This window comes from Amblyraja radiata, chromosome 1 (assembly GCF_010909765.2).
Source record: "Amblyraja radiata isolate CabotCenter1 chromosome 1, sAmbRad1.1.pri, whole genome shotgun sequence".
In the NCBI taxonomy this organism is placed as follows: domain Eukaryota; kingdom Metazoa; phylum Chordata; class Chondrichthyes; order Rajiformes; family Rajidae; genus Amblyraja; species Amblyraja radiata.
The window spans coordinates 185,797,039-185,818,505 of NC_045956.1; the positions used below are offsets into that span (position 1 = coordinate 185,797,039).

The 21,467-nt window shown below is 48.2% G+C and overlaps 1 protein-coding gene across 1 annotated transcript in view; it reads right to left on the reverse strand.

The window, feature by feature from the left end:
* The window catches only part of LOC116987847 (dedicator of cytokinesis protein 2-like), a 1,012,655-nt gene that overhangs the window by 659,109 nt on the left and 332,079 nt on the right, over positions 1-21,467 (reverse strand). Inside the window, exon 25 of the mRNA XM_033044139.1 lies at positions 5,987-6,093. Coding sequence (XP_032900030.1) covers positions 5,987-6,093 — 107 coding nt within the window. The remainder of the gene's footprint in view (positions 1-5,986; positions 6,094-21,467) is intronic.

Consider the following 21,467-nt stretch of genomic DNA (forward strand, 5'->3'; position numbering starts at 1 on the left):
CTGTATGTCTTTGGAGTGTGGGAGGAAACCGATGATCTTCGAGAAAACCCACGCAGTCACGAGGAGAACGTGCAAACTCCGTACGGACAGCACCCATAGTCGGGGTCGAACCCTGGTCTCAGGCGCTGTAATGTGGCAACTCTACCGCTGCACCACCGTGCCACCCGCCAGTTCTATCCTGCTCGTTAGGGACAATTAACCTACAAATCTGCATGTTTTAGGATTATTATGGGTGATTCGTACTTGATACTTGATTAGTATGTGTGACAGGGGTAATGGGGAGAAGGCAAGAGAATGGAGTTATGAGGGAAAGATAGATCAGCCATGATTAAATGTTGGTGCAGAATCGATGGGGCGAATGTCCTACCTATGACTTAAGAAACCAGAGTACCTGGAGAAAATCCATGCGGTAACAGGGAGAACGTACAAATGCTGTATAGACAGCACCTGTAGTCAGGATCAAACCCAGGTCTCTGGTGCTGTGAGGCAGCAATTATACCTAGGGGCCACTTTTGTAACCTGGCCCTTAACTCAAAGAAGACCAAGGAGTTCATTGTAGACTTCAGGAAGTCTAGGGGCGGCACGCACACCCCCATCCGCATAAATGGGACGGAGGTGGAATGTGTTTCCAGCTTCAGGTTTCTGGGGGTCAACATCTCTGATGACCTCTCTTGGACCCACAATACCTCAACTCTGGTCAAGAAGGCTCACCAGCGTCTCTTCTTCCTGAGGAGACTGAAGAAGGTCCATCTGTCTCCTCAGATTCTGGTGAACTTCTACCGCAGCACCATCGAGAGCATCCTTACCAACTGTATCACAGTATGGTATGGCAACTGCTCTGTCTCCGACCGGAAGGCATTGCAGAGGGTGGTGAAAATTGCCCAACGCATCACCAGTTCCTCATTCCCCTCCATTGAGTCTGTCCAAAGCAAGCGTTGTCTGCGAAGGGCGCTCAGCATCGCCAAGGACTGCTCTCACCGCAACCATGGACTGTTTACCCTCCTACCATCCGGGAGGCGCTACAGGTCCCTCCGTTGCCGGACCAGCAGGTCCAGGAACAGCTTCTTCCCTGCGGCTGTCACTCTACTCAACAACGTACCTCGGTGACTGCCAATAACCCCCCCCCCCCCCGGACACCCCTCCCCCACCAAGAAAACAAATACTATGACTGTATGAACGTGAATAGATTTATTTATTGCTCATATTCTATGTCGCTCTTCTAGGGAGATGCTAATTGCATTTCGTTGTCTCTGTACTGTACTCTGCACAATGACAATAATGTTGAATCTGAATCTGAATCTGAATCAAACGTGGGCAGGTGGGACTAACGCAGATGGGTCGGCGTGGGCAAGTTGGGCCAAAGAGCCTGTTTCCATGCTGTATGATTCTATCGCACCAAGGTCAATAGACAATGGACAATAGGTGCAGGAGTAGGCTATTCGGTCCTTCGAGCCAGCACCGCCATTCAATGTGATCATGGCAGATCATCCCCAATCAGTACCCCGTTCCTGCCTTCTCACAATATCCTCTGACTCCGCTATCTTTAAGAGCTCTATCAAATGCCCCTGTCCCACTTAGGAAACCTGAACGGAAACCTCTGGAGACTTTGCGCCCCACCCAAGGTTTCCGTGCGGTTCCCGGAGGTTGCAGGTGGTGGCCGGAGGTTGCAGGTAGTGGAAGCAGGTAGGGAGACTGACAAAAACCTCCAGGAACCTCCGGGAACCGCACTGAAACCTTGGATGGGGCGCAAAGTCTCCAGAGGTTTCCGTTCAGGTTTCCTAAGTGGGACAGGGGCATTAACTCTCTCTTGAAAGCATCCACTGCCTTCTGAGGCAGAGAATTCCACAGACTCACAACTCTCTGGGTCAAAAAGGTGTTCCTCATCTCCGTTCTAAATGGCTTATCCCTTATTCTTAAACTGTGGCCCCTGGTTCTGGACTCCCCCAACATCGGGAACATGTTTCCTGCCTCTAGCGTGTCCAAACACTCAATAATCTTATACCTTTCAATAAGATGCCCTCTCATCCTTCTAAATTCCAGTGTATACAAGCCCAGCCGCTCCATTCTATCAGCATATGACAGTCCCTCCATCCCGGGAATTAACCTGTTAAACCAATGCTGCACTCCCTCAATAGCAAGAATGTCCTTCCTCAAATCTGGAGACCAAAACTGCACACAATACTCCAGGTGTGGTCTCACTAGGGCCGTGTACAACGTCAGAAGGACCTCTTTGCTCCTATTCTCAACTCCTCTTGTTATGAGTTGTCTCTACTTTAAACCTTCTTAGGTGTAAATATCACCAGCAATTTGGCCTGGCCCAGCCATGTTGAAGCAGTGACCAAGAAAGCACACCTACACATCTACTTCCTTAGAAGGCTTAGGAAGTTCAGCATGCCCCCAAGTCCCTCACCAACATCTACAGATGCACAGTAAAAAGCATCTTATCAGGACAATTTGGGAACAGCTCCATCCAAGACCAGAGTTGCAGACGTAGCCCAGACCATCACACAAACCAACCTTCCTTCTATCGACTCCATCTACACTTCACGCTGCCTCTGCAAGACAACTTGCACCTCGTCACTCCCTCTTCTCCCCTTTCCCACCAGGCAAGAGTTACAGATGTTTCATAACGCACACCTCCATAATCAGGACCAGTTTCTTCCCAGCTGTTATCGGGCAACTGAACCGTCCTCTCATCAACTAGAGTGCAGTCCTGACCTCATATCTCCCTCACAGGAGACCTTGAACTATCATTAATCGGATTTTGTTGGACTTTAATGTTATATCTTGCATTAAATGTTAACACACCACATGTTGTACCTTTTATCCTCCAGCTGTGCATTGTGGGCAGCTTGATTTATTCATAGTCTCTAAGTTGACTGGTCAGCACGCAAACAAAATATTTTCGCTGTATGTCGATAATAATAATAAACTAAACTCTCCAGTATTGTGTACAGTTTTGGTCCCCTAATTTGAGGAAGGACATTCTTGCTATTGAGGGAGTGCAGCGTAGGTTTACAAGGTTAATTCCAGGGATGGCGGGACTGTCATATGCTGAGAGAATGGAGCAGCTGGGCTTGTATTCACTGGAATTTAGAAGGATGAGAGGATATCTTATTGAAACATATAAGATTATTAAAGGTTTGGACACGCTAGAGGCAGGAAACATGTTCCCGATGTTGGGGGAGTCCAGAACCAGGGGCAACAGGTTAAGAATAAGGGTTAAGCCATTTAGAACGGAGACGATGAAACACTTTATCACACAGAGATTCTCTGCCTCAGAGGGCGGTGGAGGCCGGTTCTCTGGAAACTTTCAAGAGAGAGCTAGATAGGGCTCTTGAAGATAGCTGTGTCAGGGGGTACGGGGAGAAGGCAGGAACGGGGTACTGATTGTGGATGATCAGCCATGATCACATTGAATGGCGGTGCTGGCTTGAGGCCGTATGGCCAACTCCTGCACCTATTGTCTATTGTCTATGACTCTATACCTTGTTTGGTTTCAATGAACCTGAGCTAAACAAGATGCGAGCCCAAGGCATTCGAGGGAAGATACTAGCATGGGTAGAAGTGGCAGAATAGCAGAAGGCTAAGAGTGGGAATAGAGGGGGCTGTTTCTGATTGACTGCCGGTGACTATTGGTGTTCTGCAGGGGTCAGTGTCGGGACCGTTACTCTTCCCGTTGTATATTAACAATTTGCATGATGGAATTGCTGGCTTTGTGACCAAGTTTATGGATGATCCAAAGATAGGTGGAGGGGCAGATAGTGCAGAGAAAGCAGGAACTGAGCAGAAGGGTTTGGACAAGTTGGGAGAGTGGGCAGAGAAGTGGCAGATGGAATACAGCGTGGCAAAGTGTGCACTCATGCACTTTGGTATCCCTCTCATTGATTTGTCACCTTGTCGTGGTGGAGAAGCTTGTGTGGTCCTGAGATCCTGAGAGCGATGCCGCCTGGAGCTGTCTATGCTCCTGGTAGGGCCACGCATGGCGGTAAGGTCGAGGGGGAGGTCTCTGACAAAGAGCAATCCAACCAAGACCTCAACGGTGGAACAGGCGGAGGACGATGGCTGACCTTAGTGGAGCGTCACAACGGCTGGGAAGGCGGATGAAGGCTGCAGCAGAAAAGGGTCTCCGGTCGTCTTGGACTCCATGCCACTGGATCCTGACCCAGATCTGTCAAGGACCGTGGGGTGGCTGTCTGTGCACCAGTCTCCCCACGTTAAACAAAGTCACGCACAGGCGTCCTCCATGAGAGGACGGACAGTCACACTCGTTTCGAGTGACCGCCGATGATGTTGCAATTTGTTTGGAGGAATAAAGGCATAGACAATTTTCTAAGTGGGGAGAGGATTCAGAGATCGGAGGTACAATGCAATGGGACCAAAATTGTCATTTGCAGATTGAATCGGTAGTAAGGAAGGCAAATGTAGTGTCAGCATTTATTTTGAGAAGGCTGATTAATACACCAAAGGGCAACAGGACCATTGACATTGGGCCTTTTCTCCCATCCTCTGAGTCTTAATAAGCCCCTGTCCCACTTTCATGACTTAAATCACGACCTCTGACGACCTTAAACGACATTTTTAAAAAATCAAGGTCACGACTATGTGTACGACCTCCTACAGCTATGTTGAAGACCTCCCACGACTATGAAGAAGACCACCTTCAACTATGTTGAAGACTGGCTTCGACCATGTACGTTTTACTGCTGTTTGCAGTAGCCCTTTTGCTTCAGCAGTCTTTTAAGGAAGGCCGCTCTTGAATGAACTCGTACAGTGGGACAGGGCTTTAAATGTGCGGGGGTTGCTGGTTGGTGCAGAATTAGATCCTTTATTTGTCATTCAGACCTTACGGTCTGAACGAAATGTCGTTACCTGCAGCCATACACACAATAATAAACAACAGAACAGACAGTGAACACAAATTAACATCCACCACAGTGAGTCCACCAAACACCTCCTCACTGTGATGGAGGCAAAAATCTTAGGGCTGCAGTCTCTTCCCTCCTCTTCTCCCTCTGCGCTGAGGCGATACCCCCCGGGCGATGGTAAGTCAGTCCCGCGGCTCACCGAGCTCCGCGAACGGGCCGGTTCAAACACCGCGGCCCGGGGGTGGTCGAAGCTGCCGCCCTCCAGCCCATCGGACGCAGCTGTTGACGATGTCGTCCACTGGCCCGCGGCCGAACCCCGGACTCAGGCCGCCGCCGCAAGAACGCCGTCTCAGCCACCGGAGCACCGTTCCAGCCCCGAGCCGGGTCGCCCTCACGTGAGTGCCGTTCCACCCTCGAGCCAGGAAGCCCTCACGGGAGCATCTCAGCCCCGCGCCAGGCCGCCCCCACGGGAGCGCCGTTGCCCTCAAGCTGGGCCGCCCTCACAGGAGCGTCTCAGACCCTCACGGGAGCGCCGTTACCCTCGAGCTGGGCCGCCCTCACGGGAGCGCCGTTACCCTCGAGCCGGGCCGCCCTCACGGGAGCGAGCCCAGGGCGAGTCCTGACAGGCTCTGCCTCTGGAGCCTCGAGGTCGCCAGCTCCGCCATTAGGCCTCAGCGCAGACGGAGGCAGAGAAGGGGGATACGACAAGAAAGTCGCATTCCCCGAAGGGAGAGACAGAAAGCCCTGTTTCAACCCCCCACCCCCCCCCCCCCCCCCCCCCCCACACATAACACAAACCTAAAAACCAAAAACTTAACTAACAAGACGAAAAAAACAACACAAAAAAGTAAAAACAAACGGACTGCAGGCGAGCCGCAGCCGTTCACCAGCGCCGCCACTTCCAGAAGTTGGCCTGTTTCCGTGCTGTATCTAAACTAAACTAAACATGTTAGCCCAATGATTCCTGTGATCATTCTCATAAACATCCTCTGGACCCTCTCCAATGTCAGCACATCCTTCCCCAGATAGGGGCCCCAAAACTGCTCAAAATGCTCCAAATGTGGTCTGATCAGAGCCTTACACCCTCTCTCAGATATGGTTGTATCAGAAGGTTTTACCTTCCATCTTAAACAGCTGGGTGCCCACGATGGCAGTCATCGACTGCAACTTCTGCTTCATCAGTCGATCCGGAGGGAGGCTCCTGATGAAATCGTGCAACAAGTGGCTGCAGACAAAGCAACAACAAAAAATAAAACAATGTTATGTTGGCAAAGGAGGAAACTGCATATTCAAGTCATGCGTCAGCACATTCGGAGCATTAGGGAGATATCAGCACATTTTGAGAATATTAAATATTAATGAGGTGGCATAATAGTGTCAGATCATTGAATATTAATTCAATGTAGCTGGAAGATGTGGCAATGAAAAATAAACAGAATACAACATCAGAAGTTTCTTTACAATTTCATCTCTGGTCTTCCCGATGTTGGGGGAATCCAGAACCAGGGGCCACAGTTTGAGAATAAGGAGAATTGAGGAAACACTTTTTCACCCAGAGAGTTGTGAATCTGTGGAATTCTCTGCCTCAGAGGGCGGTGGAGGCAGGTTCTCTGGATACTTTCAAGAGATAGCTAGATAGGGCTCTTAAAGATAGCGGAGTCAGGGGATATGGGGAGAAGGCAGGAACGGGGTACTGATTGGGGATGATCAATCATGATCACATTGAATGGTGGTGCTGGCTGGAAGGGCCGAATGGCCTACTCCTGCACCTATTGTCTGTTGTCTATTGTTGTTTATTGCACGGCATCGAACGTGAGGTGAGGTCCGACTTTAGAGATACAGCATGGAAACAGGCCCTTCGGCCCACCGAGTCCGCGCCGACCTGCGATCCCCGCACATTAACCCCATCCTACACACACACCAAGGAAACATTTACAATTTACAATTATACCAAAGCTAATTAAGCTACAAGCCAGTATGTCTTTGGAGTGTGGGTGGAAACGTCCTAGTGCGTGTAAGATAGTGTTTAGTGTGCGGGGATCGTTGTTCGGCACGTACTCGGTGGGCCGAAGGGCCTGTTTCCGCACTGTATTCCTAATGTAAACTAAAGTTGAATCGCTAGTAAGGAAGGCAAATGCAATGCAGGCATTTATTTTGAGTGAACTAGAATATAAAACAGGGATATAATGCTGAGGTTTTACAAGGCACTAGCCACACCGCATTTGCAGTATTGTGAGCAGTTTTGGGCCCCATGACTACCGAGGCCCTTACCTCGGTGGTCATGAAATGCTTTGAGAGGCTGGTGAAGAAACACATCTGCGCCTTCCTCCCTCGCAACATGGACCCGTTGCAGTTCGCATACCGTCCGAACAGATCCACGGACGATGCGGTCTCCCAGGTTTTGCACACCACTCTCTCCCATCTGGACAGCTAGAAGGGGGGCTACGTGAGGATGCTGTTCATAGACTTCAGTTCAGCTTTCAACACGATAGTCCCCACCAGACTGGCCGGGAAGCTAATGGAATTGGGACTCAACACCTCCCTGTGTGCCTGGGTCCTGGACTTTCTCACCGCCAGGCCCCAGGTAGTCAAGATGGGAGGAAATACATCGAAGTCCCTCACCCTGAGCACAGGATCGCCCCAGGGTTGCGTCCTCAGCCCCCTATTGTACTCTCTGTACACACATGACTGTGTGGCTAGTTTCAGCTCCAACTCAATAATTAAGTTTGCTGACGACACTGTGGTGGTGGGCATGATCTCAGACAATGATGAGAAGGCCTACCGGGAGGAGGTGGCTGATCTAGCACTCTGGTGTCAGGACAACAGCCTCCTCTTGAACATCAAAAAAACTAAGGAGCTGATCGTGGACTTTAGGAGGGCACATCATCCGAGGACGTAAACACCATTGAGGATAAATGGGGATCCTGTGGATAGGCTGTTTTAAATATCTGGGAGTCCACATCTCTGAGGATATGACATGGGCATCACACGCCGCAGCACTCGTGAGTAAGGCAAGGCAGCGCCTTTACCACCTCAGGCAATTGAGGAAATTCAGAGTGTCTCCGAGGATCCTCCAGTGCTTCAACGCAGCGGCTGTGGAAAACATCTTGTCCGGAAACATTACCATCTGGTTTGGGAATTGCTCTGCCGAGGACAAGAAGGCTCTGCAGAGAGTAGTGCGTTCGGCCGAACGCACTATGGGAACTTCACTCGCCCCCCCTGCAGGAACTATACATCAGGAGGTGCAACTCCAGAGCCAATAAAATCATGGGAGACCCCTTCCACCCATGCAACGGACTGTTCCAGCTGCTACGGTCAGGCAAACGCCTCCGTTGCCATGCTGTGAGAATGGAGAGGATTGGAAGGAGTTTCTTCCCAGAGGCCATTCGGACTGTAAACTCCTATCTCACCAGGGACTAACTTTACTGAACGTTTTTCCTTCCAAAATTTAATATGTAAAAGAATAGTAAGATTAAACGAGAACTTACCAGTTCGAAGTTTGATCGTTATTTTATGAGGAGTACGTTGAGGGATTACGTGAAGAACCCGCCAGGACGCATGCGTGTCATTCTTCAAAGCAGCGGTGTGAAATCACAGATAACTGTAATGACTAAACATAGTAAGATTAGAGAAGAAATACCAGTTGAGTATATGATCAAGGGTGGGAGCGGAGGGCGCGTATTCCCTCAACGTACTCCTCATAAAATAACGATCAAACTTCGAACTGGTAAGTTCTCGTTTAATCTTACTATTTTACTTCGGAGTCACGTGAGTGACTACGTGAAGATTTCAAAGCTCTGTGATTTCATGCCGTGGAAACGAGTCCATGCATCACATCTGCCTTAATGACTGTAGGAGGAATTGTGTCAACATATTTTAGACATGAATCCGACATTGAAATCCATGAATTGATTAACACAAATTATAGCCCCTATTTATGGGGAAATTAAATTACAGAACTTAAATTGTTTCTGCAAATGTTCCAGGTTTAATGACTGGTTTATGATAAAATAGTTGGAATGTTTTTCCCCTGACCATCCTGCTGCCTTGAGGATTTGGTCCATTGGTACATCCAACTGCATAGCTGCCGATGTAGCTGCAGCCCTGGTGGAATGAGATTTAAAAATATTAGTATCCATCCCAGCCTGTATTAGAACCTGTTTCAGCCATCTTGAGATGGTCTGGACCGTCACTCTTTTGTGTGGTTGCTTATGGCTGACTAAAAGTGCCTTCTCATTGCCTCTGATGATTTTCGTGTTCTCCATGTATAACGACAAATGTCTTACTATACAGAGACGATCATCTGTTGGGTAAGACCTAAATTCTATATTGAGGCCTGCTGATCCCTGTCTGTTCTGCTTTACTAATTCATAAATATGAAACGTAATATTTTCAGATGAAGAAGTCATGTTGTCCAGTCTTAATTTATGTAATGACTGTGCCCTTTGTGCCGTGACCAATGCCATTAGCATGACTGTTTTTAATGTCAGTCTATGTAGGGACAGAGCTGTTGCTGGAGACCAATTCCTGAGCATCTTCAGGACAATACTCACATCCCATATTTAGGAGTACCTGGTTCTTGGGGAATTGGTATTAAAAATTCCCCTCATAGGTTTTGTTACCAGTGGGTGAGTCCCAGCAGATTGACGCTCTGTTCCTTGCCATAGATAAGTTGATAGGGCACTTCTGGCGCAGTTGATAGGGCACTTCTGGCCTCCAGTTCAACATATACCGAACCGAATGTTCGTACTTTCCGGTAAAGAAAAATCAGAAGCGCAGGCTGAACTGGGCCTTACGTAAAAGGGGTAATTGAAAAATCCCAACACGAACCGCTAGAATTCATGTCCAATATCTTTACCAAAATCAAAAAGGATGGTGGTTGTCGCATCATCATAGATCTGACCAAATTGAATACATTTGTACAATATATTCATTTGGATCTAACCTTTGGAAATCAATTGTTTAGCAGTAACAAAGGTTTCCATTTTTAAATGAATATATTGTACAAATGTATTCAATTTGGTCAGATCTATGATGATGCGACAACCACCATCCTTTTTGATTTTGGTAAAGATATTGGACATGAATTCTAGCGGTTCGTGTTGGGATTTTTCAATTACCCCTTTTACGTAAGGCCCAGTTCAGCATGCGCTTCTGATTTTTCTTTACCGGAAAGTACGAACATTCGGTTCGGTATATGTTGAACTGGAGGGCTGTACTTGTGTATAATTCTATTGTATATCCCTGGATACTGCTTAAAATATAAGTATTGGTAGTTAACATACTCCATGCATCCAGAAAGGAGAGTAATCTCCCCCCCAACCTCCATGTTCCTTGCAATTTGTAGGGAACCAGACCCACCTACCTCCATAGTTATCAGTGGCAGGTTTACTTCTTTTTGTAAATCCTTCGTTGATGTTGAGGCGTCGGTGTCTGGGTTTGTGGTTTGGTTGATGTTGGAGGTTTGCATATCTTCCAAGAAGGCCGGTCTGGGCCATGGCCTAAGAAAGACTCATGTTTGGTGTACCGGACCTTCGAGCTTTCACCAGTCGGTCTTGTTCTAATGGTGGGTGCATAAGGGTGCTGTCTATGGCCGTGTGTTGCAAAGCAGTGCCAGTGCATCCTGTTGGTCCTGCGACATGTCCTTCTCATCCACTGTGCGGGTGAAAGCTGTTATCCCCGCTGTTTAGGAGTTTCCATATACAATTATTTACTACAGGAAACATTCCGGGATATACAGTTACCCGGTGTCAGGTGTCCTCCAGGTTTTGGCCAGTCTGGTCTGGCTGTATGAAGTTGGACACCATGTCCAGTAGATTTTCACGTTCCTGCACCCCATGCACACTTGATTTCTGTTCTGCAAACCCCTCTTCAGGATCAGCCCAGAACTGACCCCCAGTACTCCCCTCTGACGAGGGAGAAGCACTGTGCAGCCCTACAAGAGGTACTGCTGTGGGTTTTACATAGAGCCCACAGTGACTCGACTCCATCTCCCGGAGCCTGTCACGTTGGAGCAAATGCTCCGCACACCGCTCCACCCGGCTCCAGCGCTCACGGTCGCTGGCCGCCCGCGGCTGCTCAAAGTCGGACTCCTCTGAGTCCACGACTTTGATGGTTTTTTGTCTTGCTTTACCGCCCGGCCGCGTAGTGGATCTGGCCGGTGCGGAGGCGACATCGGGCACAGCTGATCCCATTATAGGTGATTCAAGTGCCGCTGGCCGCTGCTGGCCCACCAGCTTTGTCGCAGCCCGTTGGTTTCTCCACCTGTAATCAGCATGGGAAAACACAAAAGGACCGCAGAGTACTCTTACCTGCAGGTCCTGGTTTAAACGTCGTTCCACCCCGCCTCCTGCCGTTTTCGACTTGTCAAATGTCGACGGCCCCATTCTGAATAATCTCCCGCCCGGCCGTGGTGTTTTGGCCGGCGCGGGACCAAAAGTCGGCACAGCTGATCCCACTTACGGGGCTTGTGCCTTCAGCTGCTGCTGGCTCCCGCAACTTCGCGGTCCTCCCCAGCCAGCTTCACTCGCAGCACTTGTGGACACTATTTTGTCCAGCTTCCCCCCTGTATAAAAACAGCGCGGGGACAAAAACTACTGCAGAATAAATCACTTACCTGCAGGTCGCGGTTTCAAACTTACCGCTGCGGGGAAACGCTCCACCCCGCCTGTCGTTTCGCAAGCGTGAAAGCGATATGGCACGCATGCGTCCTGGCGGGGTTCTTCACGTAGTCACTCACGTGACTCCGAAGTAAAATATGTGTGTGTTTATGATTGTGTTTATAGTTTGTTTGGTTGTTTGGCTTTTTGCACAAAGTCCGTGAGCATTGCCACTTTCATTTCACTGCACATCTCGTATGTGTATGTGACAAATAAACTTGACTTGACTTGACTTGACTTGACATATCTTAGGAAGGCCAGTGGTAGTGATGGTAGCAGGTATGTGCATCTGAGAGGCTTTTAGAAAGGTACATGGGCATGCAGGGTATCTGGTGGACATGGATCTCGTGCAGGCAAATGAGACTGGTTTATGTTGGCTTCATGTTCACTACAGACATTCTGCTGTTCTATGTATTTATGTTGAAGAAAGCAGGACGGAAGGAAAGGGGGAAATCATAGACGCGTCTTTGGGTCACTGGAGTACTGATCTGGCAGTTCAACATTGATAACACTTAATAGAGTCATGGAGTCATACAGCAGAGCAACAGGCTCTTCGGCCCAACTCATTCCGTACCGACCGAGATGCCCCATCTACGCAAATCCCGTTTGCCTCTGTTTGACCTATATCCCACTCAACCTGTCCTATCCATGGTATCTGCCTCAACTACCTCCTTTAGACTTTAGACCTTAGAGATACAGCCTGGAAACAGGCCCTTCGGCCCACCGAGTCTGCACCGACCAGCGATCACCCAGTATCCTTCTCACTATGTTCAATTTACAGAAGTCATTCAAACCACAACCCCGCACATCTTTGGAATGTGGGAGGAAACCGGAGCACCCGGAGAAAAGTCACGTGGTCACAGGGATAGCGGAGTCAGGGGATATGGGGAGAAGGCAGGAACGGGGTACTGACTGGGGATGACCAGCCATGATCACATTGAATGGCGGTGCTGGCTCGAAGGGCAGAATGCCCTACTCTTGCACCTATTGTCTATTGTATATTGGAAAGCATGCAAACTCCGTACCGGCAGACACCACAGCCAGGATCGAACCCGAGACTCTGGCGCTGTAAGGCAGCAACTCTGTGCTGCCCACATTCTAGAATCCTAGGGTGATACAGTGTGAAATCAGACCCTTCGGCACAACTTGCCCACACAACTGCTAACATGTCCCAGCTACGCCAGTCCCTCCTGTCTGTGTTTGGCTCATATCGCTCCAAACCTGTCCTATCCATGTACCTGTTTCTTAAACGTTGGGATAGTCCCAGCCTCAACTACCTCCATACACCACCAACCACCCTCAGTTTCTGTTAAATCTTTCCCCTTCACCGTAAACCTCTGTCCTCTGGTCCTCGATTCCCCTACTCTGGGCAAGAGACTCCGTGCATCTACCCGATCTATTCCTCTCATGGTTTTGGATTCGCTGGAGCGCACGAGGACGAGGGGGTGATCAGGTTGACGAGGGGCTTCTAGGACTGGATAGCACGCAACAACGGTACACGTGACAATAATAGACTAAACTAAACCTGAACTATTCCTCTCATGATCTTATACACCTCGATAAGATCACCCCTCATCCTCCTGTACTCCAGGGAATAGAGACCCAGCCTACTCAACCTCTTCCTGTAGCTCACACCCTCCAGTCCTGGCAACATCCTCGTATTCCAGTTGTTTTGTGAATCTGCAGCCAAGGAATATTCACTCTCTACTGAATCAGTTACTGCAATATTTAGTACTGATTATGAGAATCAAACGGTATATATTTTCTCCTCAGTGTTCACTGAGCCAAAAAAAACTCCCCATCGTATCAGCTTTTGAGAAGAACTAAATTGCAAACATTAAATAGGCCCATGTTTTATTATGACAACAGAATTCTTGTACTCAGATGCATTTTCAACCTTATAGATACATAGATACATAGAAAATAGTTGCAAGAGTAGGCCATTCAGCCCTTCGAGCCTGCACCGCCATTCAATATGATCATGGCTGATCATCCAACTCAGTATCCTGTACCTGCCTTCTCTCCATACCCCCTGATCCCTTTAGCCACAAGGGCCACATCTAACTCCCTCTTAAATATAGTCAATGAACTAGCCCCAACTACCCTCTGTGGCAGAGAGTTCCAGCTATTCACTACTCTCTGTGTGAAAAATGTTTTTCCCATCTCGGTCTTAAAGGATTTCCCCCTTATTCTTAAGCTGTGACCCCTTGTCCTGGACTTCCTCAACATCGGGAACAATCTTCCTGCATCTAGCCTGTCCAACCCCTTAAGAATTTTGTAAGTTTCTATAAGATCCCCCCTGAATCTCCTAAATTTTAGCGAGTATAAGCCGAGTCTATCCAGTCTTTCTTCATATGAAAGTCCTGACATCCCAGTACATGACACCTTGGAGGCAGAGGTTGAGTAGACTGCGACTCTATTCCTTGGAGCGCAGGAGGATGAGGGAGTGATCTTATAGAGGTGTACTAAATCATGAGAGGAATAGATCGGGTAGACGCACAGAGTCTCTTGCCCAGAGTAGGTGAATCAAGGACCAGAGGACATAGGTTTAAGGTGAAGGGAAAAAGATTTAATAGGAATCTGAGGTGTAACTGTTTCACACAAAGGGTGGTGGATACATGGAATGAGCTGCCAGGGGAGGTAGTTGAGGCAGGGACTACCCTAACATTTAAGAAGCAGTTAGACAGGTACATGGATAGGACGGGTTTGGAGGGATACAGGCCAAATGCTGTCAGGTGGGGCTAGTGTAGATGGGACATTGTTGGGTGGTGTGGTCAAGTTGGGCCTAGTTTCCTTGTTACCCTTCTTTCTCATCCACTCCCGACACACCAGGAACAATTTTCAGAGGTCAATTAACCTCCAAACCTCCAAACCTTCACACAGGGATATCGCACCTTGGGATATGGAAAGGAAACTGGAGCACACGGAGGAAACCCATGCAGTCACCCGTGCAAACTCCACACAGACAGCACCCGAGGTCTGGATGGAACACAGGTTCCTGGCGTTGTGAGGCAGTGGCTTTATCACCTGCACCACTTTGCTGTCACAAGTGGTCACGTCGGTAGGCATGGCCAAGTTGGGCCTAAGGGTCTGATTCCGTGCAGTACGATTCTATGGCTTTTAGTACACCTTCCCCAGCCTACAATGGGCCATTGTGGGCTCCACCCTTCCTTGGTCATCTGTTGCCAGCCCTGATTTGTTCTGGACTTTTCTCGCTTCAAGTTTATTTCATCCCTCTCCCCCACCCCCATCTCCAACTTTCAAGGGGTTCTTTCCTGAAACGTCACCTATTCCTTTTCTCCAGACATGCTGCCTGACCCATGAGTTACTTGTGGCTATTACTTGTTACATTTTGAGTCAATATACAATAGACAATGGGTGCAGGAGTAGGCCATCCGGCATTTCAAGCCAGCACCACAATTCACAGTGATCATGGCTGATCACCACAATCAGTACCCCGTTCCTGCCTTCTCCCCATATCTCCTTTAAGAGTTTTATCTAAATCTCTCTTGAAAGCATCCAGAGAATTGTCCTCCACCGCCTTCTGAGGCAGAGAATTCCACAGACTCTGTGTGAAAATGTTTTTCCTCATCTCTGTTCTAAATGGCTTACCACTTATTCTGAAACTGTGGCCCCTGGTTCTGGACTCCCCCAACATCAGGAACATGTTTCCTGCCTCTAGTGTGTCCAATCCCATTCATACCAGTTCTACTTCATCCCACTTTCTCATCCACTCCCACACACTAAGTGCAATTTACAGAGGGTCAATTATCCTCCAAACACCCACATATTGGTATGTGGGAGGAAACCAGAGGACCCGGAGGAAACCCACGCAGTCACAGGGAGAACGTGCAAACTCCACACAGACAGCACCCGAGGTCAGGATGGAACCTGAGGTTTGTGACAATGTGAGGTAGCGGCACTACTAGCTGCACCACTGTGCTGCCCTTTAGCTGCCCTATCACAGTCGCTGCCTCAAAAAGGCTGGCAGTATCATCAAGGACCCACACCATCCTGGCCACACACTCATCTCCCAGCTACCTTCAGGTAGAAGGTACAGGAGCCTGAAGACTGCAACGATCAGGTTCAGGAATATCTACTCCCCCACAGCCATCAGGCTATTAAACTTGGCTCGGACAAAACTCTGAACATTAATAGCCCTTTATCTGTTATTTGCACTTGAACAGTTTATTTATTCATGTGTGTATATATTTATATTATGGTATATGGACACACTGATCTGTTTTGTAGTCAATGCCTACTATGTTCTGTTGTGCTGAAGCAAAGCAAGAATTTCATTGTCCTATCTGGGACACATGACAATAAACTCACTTGAACTTGAACTTGATCTTGAGGTGCCAAAAATTGGATGTTTTCAAGAGAGAGTTAGATCTATCTCTTAGGGCTAACCGAATCAAGGGATATGGGGAGAAGGCAGGAACGGGGTACTGATTGTGGATGATCAGCCATGATCACATTGAATGGCGGTGCTGGCTCGAAGGGCCAAATGGCCTCCTCCTGCCCCTATTTTCTAGGTTTCTATACTTGTATGTTAAAATGGGGAGGTGGGGCTAGATTAGATGGGGCATGTTGGTCGGCGTGGGCAAGTTGGGCCGAAAGGTCTGTTTCCGTGCAGTATGACTCTACGAGTCTATGTTCAGCATCATGTTGGCACAGACATTGTGGATCTGTTCCTGTGCTGTGTTGCTCTATGTTCTATGTGATCCATACCTCAATAACAGAGCCATTAGCTCACATTAACCAGGTTAATTCCCGGGACTGTCAGTAGGTTGAAAGAATGGAGCACCTGGGCTTGTACACAATGGAATTTAGAAGGATGACAGGGTATCTTATTGAAACATATAAGATTATTAAGGGTTTGGACACGCTAGAGGCCGGAAACATGTTCCCGGTGTTGGGGGAGTCCAGAACCAGGGGCCACAGTTTAAGAATAAGGAGTAAGCCATTTAGAAGGGAGACGAGGAAAACCTTTTCACACAGAGAGTTGTGAATCTGTGGAATTCTCTGCCTCAGGCGGTGGAGGCCGATTTGCTGGATGCTTTCAAGAGAGAGTTAGATAGGGCTCTTAAAGATAGTGGAGTCACATGATATGGGGAGAAGGCAGGAATGGGGTACTGATTGGGGATGATCAGCCATGGTCATATTGAATGGTGGTGCTGGCTCGAAGGGCCGAATGGCCTACTCCTGCACCTATTGTGTTGTGCCTATTGGTTCATGTTGCCACTTAGCGACACTCTTTTTTGCACTCTCATTAAATCCAGTTCCTATAACCCTCATGTGCTTGTCCAATCTTCTCCTGAAAGACAGAGCTGCTGTTTTGCCTGAAGTACACCCTGAGGTGACAGATTCCACATTCCGAACACTGTCAGATACAAGAGGTTCCTGCTGCATTTCTCAGAGGATTTATTAGTGACTGTGTTATATTCAGTATAGTTTAGATTAGTTTAGAGATACAGCGGGGAAACAGGCCCTTCGGCCCACCGAGTCTGCACCAACCAGCGATCCCCACACACTAACACTATCCTACACACACTCGGGACAATTTACACTTACACCAAGCCAATTAACCTACAAACCTGCACGTCTTTGGAGTGTGGGAGGAAACCGAAGATCTCGGAGAAAACCCACGCAGGTCACGGGGAGAACGCACAAACTCCTTCCAGACAGCTCCTGTACTCGGGATCGAACCCGGGTATCCGGTGCTACAAGCGCTGTAAAGTGGCAACTCTACCGCTGCACCACCATGGCCGCCCTTTATGGCTCTTAATATGACTGCAGTGGGTCCTCATTTCAGAAGCTGAAACATAAAAACATAGAAAATAGGTGCAGGAGTAGGCCATTCGGCCCTTCGAGCCTGCACCGCCATTCAATATGATCATGGCTGATCATCCAACTCAGTATCCTGTACCTGCCTTCTCTCCATACCCCCTGATCCCTTTAGCCACAAGGGCCACATCTAACTCCCTCTTAAATATAGCCAATGAACTGGCCTCAACTACCTTCTGTGGCAGAGAATTCCACAGATTCACCACTCTTGGTGTGGAAATTCTTTTTTCTCATCTCGGTCCTAAAAGACTTCCCTCTTATCCTTAAACAGTGCCCCCTTGTTCTGGACTTCCCCAACATCGGGAACAATCTTCCTGCATCTAGCCTGTCCAACCCCTTGAGAATGTGAGGCACAGATGCGGCAATGCGCGTATGTTAATCGAAGTGAGCACTGATGATGGTGCGGCACGGTGGCGCAGAGGTCGAGTTACTGCCTCAAAGCGCCAGAGACCCGGGTTCGATACTGACTGCGGGTGCTGTCTACGTGGACTTGTGAAGGTGGGATAACATAGAACTAGTATGAATGGCGGTGCAGGCTCGAAGGGCCGAATGGCCTACTGCACCTATTTTCTATGTTTCTATGAATGGCCAATAGTCGGCATGGACTCGGTGGGCCAAAGGGCCTGTTTACACAGTGTATCTATAAAGTAAACTAGAAGACCATGAAGGAACCTGACTCTACCACAGGCACCACAGGCATTGGAAGATGGAAACACTCAGTAGGGCGGCACGAAGGTGGTGCAGCGGTCGAGTTACTGCCTCACAGCGCCAGAGACCCAGGTTCGATCCTGACTGCGGGTGCTGTCTGTATGGAGTTTGTACTTTCTCCCTGTGACCTGTGTGGGTTTTCTCCGGGTGCTCCAGTTTCTTCCCACACTCCAAAGACGTACAGGTATGTTATGTTAATTGGCTTGGTGAATGTAAAACATTGCCCCTAGTGTGTGTGTAGGGTACTGTTCATGTGCGGGGATCGCTGGTCGGTGTGGACTCGGTGGGCCGAAGGGCCTGTTTCCGTGATGTGTCTCCAAACTAAACTACCCGGAGAAAACCCACATTGTGACAGGGGGAACCTGCAAACTCCACATAGACAGTATAGAAGTTATATAGAATGTATATAGAAGAAACACGTTACTTCTTAAATCTAACCAATATGCTTAAAACATCGGGTAAAGCTCGCAGATGTCAGCTTTTTTGTGTGCTCAGAAGTCAAGGCCCAAAAAACATGTTATTGCTTAGTTTATTTTTGCTTTAGTCTAGAACATTATGATAACTTAGAAATTGGAGATAAAAGACAAGGACAGTACGAGGTTAAAGTTAGTAAAAACATGAATGCTAAGCAGCCAAAGATAAGAACTGAAATTATAATAAAATGCTGCATGAAAATATAGTTCAGTGAGCATTTGGAGAATGGCCAAGCTGTACTATCTCTGAATGTTCCAGGCCCAGATTTGTGCAAATTAAAGGCCTCTCGTCTTCTTGAAGAATTCTCTGTGTCTGTGTCATTTATATCTTTAATTTGAGTCATGTAAACCACGACAACAGCACCCGAGGTCAGGATGGAACCCACGTCTCTGATGCAGGCCAAATGGAGGGAAATAGAAATAGCATAAATGGAGCATGGATGAGTTGGGCCGAAGGGCTTATTTAGTTTAGTTGAGAGTCGTGATTCAGCGTGGATTAGAGTTAGAATTAGAATTAGATTCCTTTATTGTCATTCAGACCTTTCGGTCTGAACGAAATTATGTTGCGTGCAGTCATACACAGAACCAATAAAAACAAAACATACAATAAACACAAATTAAACATCCACCACAGTGAGTTCACCAAGCACCTCCTCACTGTGATGGAGGCAAAGTCTTTAGTCTCCGTCCCTTCCCTCCTTGTTCTCCCTCTGCGCTGGGGCGATCGATCCAGGCCGGAGATGCCGCTCTCCAGTCCAGCGGACCTCCGTGGTGATGTCGCCGCCGCCGAAAGCCGGAACGCCGTCTCCGCTCCGAGTCGGCCCGCCACAGCCTCAGCCCCAAAGACGGCCAGCCTCTCGTTGGTGAGTCCTGGCTGGCTCTGCCTCCGGAGCCTCGGGGTCAGTCACAGGCTGGAGGCCGCCAGCTCCGCCATTAGGCCTCAGCGCAGACGGAGGCAGAGAAGGGGGATACGACACAAAAAAGTCGCATTCCCCCGAAGGAAGAGACAGAGAACATGTTCCCCCCCCCCCCCCCCCCCTCCTCTAACACAACCTAACAAACTGAAACTTAACCAAAACAAGACAAAAAAAACAACAGAAAAAAGTAAAGACAGACGGACTGCAGGCGAGCCGCAGCTGTTAACAGCGCCGCCACTTCCGGAACCAAAGAGTCCGCACCGACCATCAATCACCTAGTAAGCTAATTCTATGTTATCCCACTTTCACACCCTACATACTAGGAGCAATTTACAAAGGGCCAATTAACCCACAAACCTGCATGTCTTTGGAATATGGGAGGAAATAAAATCATAGCAGTAAAATTAAATTAAATTGTTTTGTGTATAAAATCATGAGAGGAGTTACATAGAAACATAGCTTTTACACATAGTTAGGTCTTTATTCTTTGGAGCACAGAAGGTTAAGGGGGGACTTGATAGAGGTCTTTAAAATGATGAGAGGGATAGACAGAGTTGACATGGATAAGTTTTTTTCCATTGAGAGTAGGGAAGGTTCAAACAAGAGGACATGATTTAAGAATTAAGGGACAGATTCTTAATTTAGGGGTAACATGAGGGGGAACTTCTTTACTCAGAGAGTGGTAGCTGTGTGGAATGCACTTCCAGTGGAAGTGGTGGAGGCAGGTTCGATTTTATCATTTAAAAATGAATTGGATAGTTATATGGATGGGAAAGGAATGGAGGGTTATGGTCTGAGTGCAGGTAGATGGGACTAGGTGAGAGTAAGTGTTCGGCACGGACTGAAAGGGCCGAGATGGCCTGTTTCCGTGCTGTAATTGTTACGTGGTTATATGGTTATTTAGAAAATAGGTGCAGGAGGAGGCCATTCGCCCCTTCGAGCCAGCACTGCCATTCATTGTGATCATGGCTGATCGTCCCCTATCAATAACCCGTGCCTGCCTTCTCCCCATATCCCTTGACTCCACTAGCCCCTAGAGCTCTATCTAACTCTCTCTTAAATCCATCCAGTGATTTGGCCTCCACTGCCCTCTGTGGCAGGGAATTCCACAAATTCACAACTCTCTGGGTGAAAAAGGTTTTTTCTCACCTCAGTCTTAAATGACCTCCCCTTTATTCTAAGGCTGCGGCCCCTGGTTCTGGTCTCGCCCCACATTGGGAACATTTTTCCCAATTTGATCTCTGCTACCATTGAACATCCAGTCCCTGTATTATACTCATCTAGCACTGCAAGCACCAGGCAAGATGAATGCAAAAACACTAAAGAAACCAAAGTTAAATCAAGGAAGCAAATAAAAAGGAAAGTTAGATGGGATTGGCGGGGTTAATTGAAGGGGTTGCTACTGAGTCGAGGCAGCAGCTCAATCAACGAGAGGTGAGCCCAGGGCCAGTGACTGCATAACTGATGCTGGACACAGACCTACTCTCAGCCGCAATAAATATATCGGCAAATATATTAATTTCAAGAGGTTGGCGCAAAGTGCAGCGAGACTTGTCTTGGAAGAATGGGAAATGAAAGCACATGGTTCTTCAACATGAAATAATTAAGCCGTGGTCTTTCAGAAAGCCTGTGTGGAGAATGCAAATGTTCCATCAAGTGGTATGTGAGTTAACTGCAAATAGCCTTGGTCCCGTCATGCTTTCAGCATTTCTCAAGATTACCTGATTCACCCTCTCGCACGCAACCCACTTGGTCAGATGGCAGTCGCGTTAATTCCAAGTATACAAAACGGCCTCCACCCATTGTGTGGGAAGGAACTGCAGATGCTGGTTTACACAGAAGACAGACACAAAAATGCTGGAGTAAATTAGGGGGTCAGACAGCATCTCTGGAGAGAAGGAACAGGCATCGTTTCGGGTTTTGATTGAAGAGTGAGCCCGACACGAAACCTCACCTATTTCTTTTCTCTAGAGTTGCTGCCTGACCTGCTGAGTC